At 34.6% G+C, this 10317-nt stretch overlaps 2 protein-coding genes and 1 pseudogene across 2 annotated transcripts; all 3 read right to left on the reverse strand.

The window, feature by feature from the left end:
- Positions 1-4434: 4434 nt before the first annotated feature.
- On the reverse strand, positions 4435-6361 carry LOC111639594. The gene is made up of 2 exons (XM_023385484.1): positions 6212-6361; positions 4435-6129 (listed from the first exon to the last, which is right to left on the reverse strand). The coding sequence occupies exons 1-2, from the start codon at positions 6273-6275 to the stop codon at positions 4439-4441; spliced, it is 1755 nt and encodes a 584-aa protein (XP_023241252.1). The 5' UTR covers positions 6276-6361; the 3' UTR covers positions 4435-4438.
- Positions 6362-7587: 1226 nt separating this feature from the next.
- On the reverse strand, positions 7588-8471 carry LOC111639570 (annotated as a pseudogene).
- LOC111639591 lies at positions 7605-10311 on the reverse strand. The gene is made up of 2 exons (XM_023385482.1): positions 9266-10311; positions 7605-9173 (listed from the first exon to the last, which is right to left on the reverse strand). Exons 1-2 carry the CDS (start codon positions 9594-9596, stop codon positions 8857-8859), a joined length of 648 nt encoding a protein of 215 aa, XP_023241250.1. The 5' UTR covers positions 9597-10311; the 3' UTR covers positions 7605-8856.
- Positions 10312-10317: the final 6 nt, after the last annotated feature.

A 10317-nucleotide genomic window follows, 5' to 3' on the forward strand; every position in this document is an offset into this window, starting at 1 on the left:
TTTGTTCGGATATGTCGGGCACTGTCCCTCACCACTCGGTCGCCCCATTCTGGGCCTGGCTGAACCCATAATGGGCCTGCTATAAAAGGCCCTCTTAGTGCCCACAGGGCGGAAAGAGTATTAAAAAAACTATGATGCAGCGACGTGCAGCGATAGCTGCTCGTGACGTCATTTTCGCTACACTCTCGCTGCATAAAGAAACGCTGCCAATAGCTGCCAATGCTAAGAGCCGCCGCCGCAAACTAGCACTATGCGAGAACAAAACGCTAGCAAACGTGCGCTAGCACAACCGATGACGTCAAAGGCTCCGCCCCTTTTCCATTACCTGAGCGGTTTTTCCTTTGTTAGCTCAGCGATACGAGAGTACGCTCGCTGTTCACAGAATTCGACAACCAGAGCAGTTACGCTAGCAAGAGAGGGCGGAGAAATGGATGACTACATGAACATGTCATTACATGATTAGTACATTCAATATTGAAAAGAATATAGTATAAACGTTGTATATAAATAGTTATATATAAATAGTTTTCGGCTAGTTAAGCCTAACTAGACTTAACTAGTAAACATGTTTTTCCCATGCTGTTTCAAAGTTCGGAACGAAAACTGACTGATTACAAGTATAGATTATAATAAAATCTTGTTCTATAGCTAATCCACGTTATGTGGACTATGTTACGCGAGCAAACGTTGTGTAGTTTGCGGCTGCTTCTTGCTTGCGTAGCTTACCTAGCAAAAATGGCTCATAGCCTTATGGGAAAAAAAGGCGGGGCTTGGGAGCCCGACCCGAGCGTACGCTAGCTCTCGCTTCCTGTAGTTTGCGGCAGCTGTAATGTTACTATACTGGCAATGCTGCCGCCTGCTTCTGGTGGAACAAAGAGGCGCGTTTGGAAATTGTAACCGGTATTACTGGTAACACCGGTTACAATTTCCAAACGCGCCCAAAGTCTATAAACGTAGTAATATCAAGACACGATATGGCGACTGCCGTGATGCATCGCGGCAGTCGCCATGTTGGGTTGTGTACGGTTTGTGTGTACGGTGTTTATAGAACGAAGCTGATTGTTTGTTTCTTTTGATCTCAATTAGTTGGATTTCTTGTTATACATATGTTTTTTGTCCAAGTGACATTTTATTGTTTGATAATGTCCTCAACTTTTTTAATGTACATTAAAAAAACATGATTTGCTTACATTTTAGAAGCTTTTTTTAAACAAATGTTAATAACTACTAGATGTCTTTCCATTCGATCTAATTATCGCCCAAGTTATGGGTATACCACCACTAGCTACTCTTTTTGACTACTGCTTTTGATTTAATCTTTTGTCTGCCCAATAACATTTAAAACGATCAGGTTCGTCGAGACTCCACTTTTTCACATCCCGGAAAAATAGTTTTCGCCATCTTTCTCCTCTTTCAAAGTTGTTTTTTGGCAAACCGTAATAGAAGTTGTTTGTGTTTGTCCTTGAGCTGGTTGCCTGTCTTTATTTTGATGAAAGAAACATTCTCTGTTCATCTCAAAACATTGTGTACTGTTGATTTATTGACGCTCAGCTTCGATTCATTCTTGATTTTTTGAACAAATGTGTTTTCTTGCAGTGCATGTCAAACAATTGTACATCGTTCTCTAGGTGTTGTTAAACTCTTACGCCCACCTTTTCGTTTTCCTATTTATTTCTCATTATTATTGAGATAATTTGAGATCATTAAATGATGTCTTTCCAAATATTTAGCGCTGCAAGTTACTTTATTCTCTTTTGGGCGAAATATATCTATTTTGATCTTCTCTTCTACATTTAATTCCTTCCCTTGCCCCACTTTTAATAGTAAGGTAACTTTCAATTTAATAAACCTTTCTTTTTACTTGTTGATCATATTTTTTTTGCAAATTTCACAGATTCTAATAATATCTAATTCTTATTTATTAATTATTTTTCTCCAAACTTATGCAGTAATTGTTGATATTCTATAATCATACGTACTAGAAAATTTCATTAACGTTACATGAAAATAAAGAGTTTCTAGGCAACAACTGCATGTTCTATACTTGTTGGAAAAACTGCACAATAGCCCTAAATTAAAGCAAAATTCAGATTTATCTTATATTTTACAAAAATACAAAATGTCTAAAAATATACAGATCGATCATCAAAGCAAAGAATCGAAATTTACTGCTTATCATTTAGGATGACTGAAAATCGATTGTATTGTTGTATCTATATTTTAAATTTAAATGAAATGTTCCAAAACATTTACATGCTTGTACGATAATAAAGTAAGTACATTAAACGAAATTACATTCATCTGAAAATTTGAAGTCTACAATTTACACGTGTCCAAAACTACATGACAAAAAACATTTGTACTCGTACATGAATAGAGCAAATTGTAAGTGAAGGCATACGAATTACTCTATCTTTAACACTGGGTAATACACAATAACTTGTAGATTTTACAATTCAAGGCAATAAAATATAACTTGGAGATTAGATAAAGCAGTTAGACTAGACTTAGGGGATCTTACTAATGATCTTACTAATACAAAGACCTTTCGTTATGCAATACGCCAACCTAAAAGTGAGATGCAGAAGCACCCAGAACGTCGTGGCAGGCTGGTCATCACGTGACTTTTTCTAGCTATCAATCACTTGATTTAGTATTTAAGTTTAGGACACGTATGTAGTAAGTATTTGAACTAGAACATAGAGATTTCAGTCACGTTTTTCTATTTCATATTCCACTGATATAAAGTTATATCTTAATTCATTAATTAGAGTTGTGACTGGTGGGTCAACAGTTTTTTGATGTGTCCTCAAGACCACCATCGCGTCTCATTCGGCACGGAAGCCGCGACAGCGAATAGTTTTGGTTTTTAAAGTAGGTTACGCGATGGGTCGCGTGTTTGCGCGATCCGATTCCTGACAAAGTCTGCGTGACAGCGAGTTGGAAGTGACTCATTCGGATTAGGCTGTGTACACATTAGGCGTTTTTAAACGCGCGTTTTAAAGAATCAAGAATTCTGCATAGGCATACATACTCAAACGCGCGCTTTTGCTCAAGCGCACGTTGATAGATTTTTGTTAAAACGCGCGGTTTACGGGCGTCAGCCGCGCGTTTTGAGATATATGTGCTGTCATGTTGTTGTACATTCGATCGCGCGCTTTCGGGTAGAGTGGACGTACGTTGGCCGAATTGGAGAACGATCATTTCGATACTGATCTATTTATTGATGAAATCTAAAAGTGACCGGCCATCGTCAAATGATTTTATAGATATTCTAAAAGAATTAAAAAATTTGGGTTCATATTATCTTAGTTTTGGATACAACGTCAGAAACATTCCATGCGTCAGTCTATCTCTTAATATTGGATACACCCAAAATTCTCTTTGCCTCTGCCATCGTCTTTTATAGCGACGATGGAGGAGGCGCACACAAGCAATTACTTTCACGTCTATTTCCAAACTGAGCCAGTGCTAACGCTCCACTAAATGGTCGTCGAACGCCGAGCTAACGCGCGTTTAACGCAACGCAAAACGCCTGATGTGTACAAGCCCTTAAAGTTGAACAAACAAATTCGGTAAGCGTTTGATACTGACTTTGATTTAATAATTATTTCTGTCTACAATCTGCAATGTATGCAGTTTTGAGTTTTGCAGCTATTCGAATTGTATTTTTATAGCACTTTGCAAATATCATCCTTGTAGTTCTGAAGGATACCGAGATACGACAGTGTAAAGGTGAGGGTAAGATGGATACGGACTGTACAAATTAATAAGGTACAAAACAGATTTAATCAGAGAATGATATAATTCTGAGGTTCATTTACATTTAAAAATATAGATGGGAATTCCGTTGCCCTTTCTAACCCGACACGATAACAGAAAAAAAAAATCATAACTTACGCGACGCGACAATCAGGGATCTTTTAGGTTAGGACTACTACAATATTCTTACAAGAACGATGATAGTTGAGCCCTCCATGTGATGTCTCTCTCTTGCTGATTTCCACTTTTACGTGGTTGTTCCTTCCTTCCTCTTTCTTTCTGCACTCCAACTCGATTCTTCTGTCGTAGACCGGACACGATCCAGGAGAAAAAAGGTACTGTACTCTTATACACGTGGCATTTCCATTTATAACCCGCGCCATATACACAATGTTGCCGATTTGCTTGCCATCGGTAGATTACTTGGGCAATTTTCGGTAGATTTCGGTAGTTTTTCGGTAGATCGACTTTTTGTGGCAGTAAGGGGGTTGCACATAAACAATAACACTTTTTTCGTTATTTATTTTATTATAAACTATAAAAAACAACAAAAAACTAACACAGAACACTTACATAAAAAAATAATAATTTACTAATTTAAGTAGGTATATTTTGTCTTCTTTTTCTAACAAAAAATTACCTTTTATTTATCGGATATTAATAATAATAATTATTATTATTCAATATCTTCCGTTTGTATGTTTTTTAACACACTGTTTGTTATTTTTGAAATTAAATTATCTTTTACAGGAAAATCGTAACAGTAATTTTTTCCAATTAATTGTTTAGTTAAAAGTAAGCCAGTAATTGTTTCAGAGCTCAGTTTATTTCTTTGTTTCGTTTTTAACAAATTTATTGACGAAAATATTCTTTCCACATTAGCTGAAGAATGAGGCAGACACAAGATATTCTCAACAAAACGAGACAACACTGGAAAAACAAGTGTTTTATCGCCTAGAGTAATAGTTTTAATATTTTGCCAGAAAACTTGCACATCATTGCTAAATGATTGTATTTCTTGATTATTTCTTAATAGTCTCCATTCGGAATCTAAACTTTGAAGCTCGCGATCAGTTATAAGATTAGGAAATAACAAGGCAACATCTGTAATTGTATGTATAGTCCCACTTTTGACAACGGTTGGGTTCAAAAAACGAAATTTTTTTATAGAGTTGTTTTTAAGAGGAAATCTAGCAGTAATTTGGGTGCAACCTTCAATGTAAAAATCCAAACAACGTAGTCGAAAAAATTTAATCTGTTCATCTGTAAGGTTCAGTCGCGTCATTGAAGCGACGACTTTTGCTCCAAAATACATGTTTTCTATAGCTAAATAATTTCTTGGATTTTTAAAATCAATATTTTCGATTGAAGTGGTTGTTATATAATTTCTTTGAAGGAAGCAATCATAAATTGTTTTCAAAACCAGGCAAACATTATCATACAAAACATGCAATTTTGGGGACTCGGATTGCATTTCTATATTTAAAATATTGAATAGAGGCAACACATAATCCAAAAATTCTAGAAATAATTTTGAAACTGGATCATTCAATTTCTGCAGTATATTATTTGCAGCAAGGACATCATTACTGTTGACAGCATCAGTAAAATATAGTTTCAGAGCAGCGTACTGTTCTAAGATTCGAATTACCACACCATGAACTGAAAGCCATCTGGTTTGCGATGGATGTAGAATTTTGTGGGTTTTTATATTGCAAAATTGCTGAAATTGGCTGAATTCACAAACTCTTTTTGGGCTAGAATTAAAATAATTGTAAATATCGCGGCAGAGATCTTCGACGTACCTAGGTAATTTGTGACACGCATATGATGCGCACAAGTGAAACGAATGGCATATACATTTTATAATATATAAGTTAGGTATATCATTTTTTAATAGTGTCATCAAAGAATGGTGACTTCCCATCATAACATTAGCTCCATCGGATGCAAACCCTATCAAATTATTTTTGTAGGGAATATTATTGTGGTTAAACATTTCAGCAATGTGATTATATAAGGTAGTTGCATCAGAAACCCTTAATTTAACAAGACCAAAAAAACTATCTTGAATAACGTCATCTTTTAAATACCTTACAACTAAGCATAAGTGTTTTATTGTGCTCCGATCCGTTGATTCATCCACGATAAGGGAAAATTTCTTATTTCGTAAATCTTCACAAACCTGAAGAAAACCCTCGTTACCAGTAACGTACTTCACAATAGCTGTTGTTTTAGTTCTGCTGCATGCCAATCCTTGAGCAATTTTCGAGTCGGGACAAATGTTCATAATTAATTTCGGCAGATGCTCCATGACCAAGAAAGGCAGGTTGTGCTCTGCTACGAATGCTGAAAGGCGTATTTCCCCTGAATAACAAATAACATTAATAATACTGAATATAACAACAGTAATGAATCAATTAGTTTTATTTTTTAACTGTCAACGTACCTTCTTTAATTGATGCCTCCAATTGTTTTTGCCTTGATCCGGATATAGCAAAAGTTTCCATCATTGAGACTTGTTTACTTGAGATCGTCTCCACTTTTTTATGTGAAATTTCCCGACACTATGTTTAAGTAAAGCGTCTTTTCCACTTGAAATGATTATGTCTTTACCACAAGGCTTGCAAAGTGCAAATTGTCGCCCTTTTTTACTTTTGGTTAACCACCCTTTGAACTCTGGTAGGGTTTCCCACTCGTGTTTGTAGAATTGTTCATATTTCTTTTTTTTAGTAACACCGGTACTAGAGCCTTCACCACCACTATCGTACTTTTGGTCGCTCATTTTTGGATTTCTAATATTTCATTTCTGGCGATTTCCGTTATAATGTTACCAGTGATTATGCTACTACATAATAGAGGGCGCTAAACAGATCAGCAGAAATAACTTGTAATAAAGTCTTTTATAATATATAAGAAACGAAGGTACAACGTAATGTTTTATTGAGAATTTTTAGATACATTGAAAATAAAAATTTCTTTCTTGAATTATCGTCAACTTTTCGGTAGATTTGGTGCTTCAATCGGTAGATCGGTAGACCAGATCCAAAATCGGTAGATCTACCGAAAATTCGGTAGACGCGGCAACACTGCATATACATGACGTGGTAACAAACGTCAGAGCTCAAAGGCCAATCACGAGCTCGCACCACCATACCGCAAGATGTGATACATATTTACGGAATAAAATTACAAAACACCTCGATTCGCGACAATACGAAATATATATATATATGTATATATAGTGACAACATTACATATACTTACAGTTAGTGATAATCACTACGTCCTCATTTTGAGTTGATTCCTCACAAGGTTAACAATAAACGTGCAGTGTGTCCACATCAGTACTACGAGTATTTATCGTTGCTTTCCTCTGTTCAAAATGCAAATTTCGAAAGTGACTCAAGCTAAATAACATTTTACTTGGATATTCGATGTTTAAAAATGGAAATTTCAGAAATATTTTAGGTGTCATAAGTAATCTATCAGTCGGACACACTCAAACTCACGAATAATAGAAATCCTGATGAAGACTGTCAAATCCCTTGTTAGTTAACTCTCAGTGGTCAACTTCTCTTGTCAACCTATATTTCTGAGACACCAAAAGTTTGTATGGAATGCAATTTAAAGCAGAAACATTGTGTGTTTTTGCAATTTCAATGTGGAATATTTTTCTTATTTAACAAAAAAAGTATTAAAGATTTACTTTTCAATAGTAGTAATTATATTTGTTTATAGTGGTAAGCATCAGCACTATTTTTGAAATCTGAAAATATCTATTATTTATTATTATTATTACGTTTATTTTATATATTANTCCAATTAATTATTTGGTAAGAAGTGAGCCAGCGATTGTTTCGAGCTCAGTTTATTTCTTTGTTTCGTTTTTAACAGATTTTTTGACGAAAATATTCTTTCCACATTAGCTGAAGAATAAGGCAGACACAACGAGACAACACTGGAAAAACAAGTGTTTCATCGCCCAGAGTAATAGTTTTAATATTTTGCCAGAAAACTTTCACATCATTGCTAAATGACTGTATTTCAGCAATGATGTGCTAAAATACATTATTTCTTAATAGTCTCCGTTCGGAATCTAAACTTTGAAGCTCGCGATCAGTTATGAGATTAGGAAATAAGGCAACATCTGTAACTGTATGTATAGTCCCACTTTTTACGACGGTTGGGTTCAAAAAACTAAATTTTTTTATAGAGTTGTTTTTAAGAGGAAATCTAGCAGTAATTTGGGTGCAACCTTCAATGTAATAATCCAAACTGTTAACATAGTCAAAAGACTTTAATCTGTTCATCTGGAAGGTTCAGTCGCGTCATTGAAGCGACGACTTTTGCTCCAAAATACATGTTTTCTATAGCTAAATAATTTCTTGGATTTTTAAAATAAATATTTTCGATTGGATGGTTGTTATATAATTTCTTTGAAGGAAGCAATCATAAATTGTTTTCAAAACGAGGCAAACATTTTCATACAAAACATGCAACTTTGGGGACGCGGATTACATTTCTATATTTAAAATATTGAATAGAGGCAACACATAATCCAAAAATTCTAGAAATAATTTTGAAACCGTATCATTCAATTTCTGCAGTATAATATTTGCAGCAAGGACATTATTACTGTTGGCAGCATCAGTAAAATATAGTTTTAGAGCAGCGTACTGTTCTAAGATTCGAATTACCACCACCATGAACTGAAAGCCATCTGGTTTGCGATGGATGTAGAATTTTGTGGGTTTTTATATTGCAAAATTGCTGAAATTGGCTGAATTCACAAAACCTTTTTGGACAAGAATTAAAATAATTGTAATATCGCGGCAGAGATCTTCGACGTACAGTACCTAGGTAATTTGTGACACGCATATGATGCCCACAAGTGAAACGAATTGCATATACATTTTATAATATATAAATTAGGTACATCATTTTTTAATAATGTCATCAACGAATGGTGACTTCACGTCATAATAGTAGCTCCATCGGATGCAAACCCTATCAAATTGTTTTTGTACAGAATATTATTGAGGTTAAACATTTCAGCAATGTCATTATATAAGATAGTTGCATCGGATTCCCTTAATTTAAAAGACCAAAAAAACTATCTTGAGTAACGTCATCTTTTAAATACCTTACAACTAAGCGTAAGTATTTTATTGTGCTCCGATCCATTGATTCATCCACGATAAGGTAAAATTTCTTATTTCTTAAATCATCACAAACCTGAAAAAAACCCTCGTTACCAGTAACGTACTTCATAATGGCTGTTGTTTTGATTCTGCTGCATGCCAATCCTTGAGCAATTTTTGAGTCGGGACAAATGTTCATAATTAATTTCGGCAGATGCTCCATGACGAAGAAAGGCAGGCTGTGCTCTGCTACGAGGCGTATTTCCCCTGAATAACAAATTACATTAATAATACTAAATATAACAACAGTACTGTAATGAATCAATTAGTTTCATTTTTTAACTGTCACAAAAATGTACCTTCTTTAATTGATGCCTCCAATTGCTCTTGCCTTGATCCGGATATAGCAAAAGTTTTCATCACTGAGACTTGTTTACTTGAGATCGTTTCTAATTTTTTTATATGAAATTTCCCGACACTATGTTTAAGTAAAGCATCTTTTCCATTTGAAATGTTTATGTCTTTGCCACAAGGCTTGCAAAGTGCAAATTGTCGCCCTTTTTTACTTTGGATTAACCACCCTTTGAACTCTGGTAGGGCTTCCCACTCGTGTTTGTAGAATTGTTCATTTTTCTTTTTTAGTAACGCCGGTACTAGAGCCTTCACCACCACTATCGTACTCTTAGTCATTCATCTTTGGATTTCTAATAGTTTTTAATTTTTCACGGTGTGAATAATTAAAAGAGTACATTTCTGGCGATATCTGTTATAATTACAGTGACCATATTTTTGGGGGGAAAATAAAGGACATATCGAAGAAAATCAAAAAATACCTTATAAAATTCATAAGTTTATAATATTTATTATGAAAATAGTAGCATACAATAATGCATACATTAAAATTTTAAACAATCTGAATTATTACACATAAACACATTGTAAAAATTTAAATAACATTAATTTTGATACTTTTCAGTAGAATTAATTTTTTTTAGTGCCGTTTCATGCTTTAAAGTCGTAAAATTCCATACAATTCATTTGAAAGTTGTACTGTATTTGATGGAAATACATGCTTCTAATGTGCTTACTTTTAAATCAGTTTTTTCATTCGTCCACATATTATTCACCAATGAAAATATTCGTTCAATGGGGGCATTAGATCCAGGGAGACAAAGAAAATTCTACGATTTTACAAATGTTTTTGAAAACAACTTCTTTTGCTGTAAAATGTTCAAAACTCTCAATCCACCTTTGATGGCAAGGCTGGTTATTCTGTCACCATTCGTCGATCTTTTCGTTTGTGACATATTTTTTTACGCATGAAACTTCATCAAATAATTCACCATCGAGTATATTTACGGACCAATGATTCGAAATAAAGATATAGCTTTCCTCTACTTTCGCCCACAAA

Source organism: Centruroides sculpturatus, unplaced genomic scaffold, assembly GCF_000671375.1.
Source record: "Centruroides sculpturatus isolate CEXI.00-Female unplaced genomic scaffold, Cexi_2.0 scaffold889, whole genome shotgun sequence".
NCBI lineage: Eukaryota > Metazoa > Arthropoda > Arachnida > Scorpiones > Buthidae > Centruroides > Centruroides sculpturatus.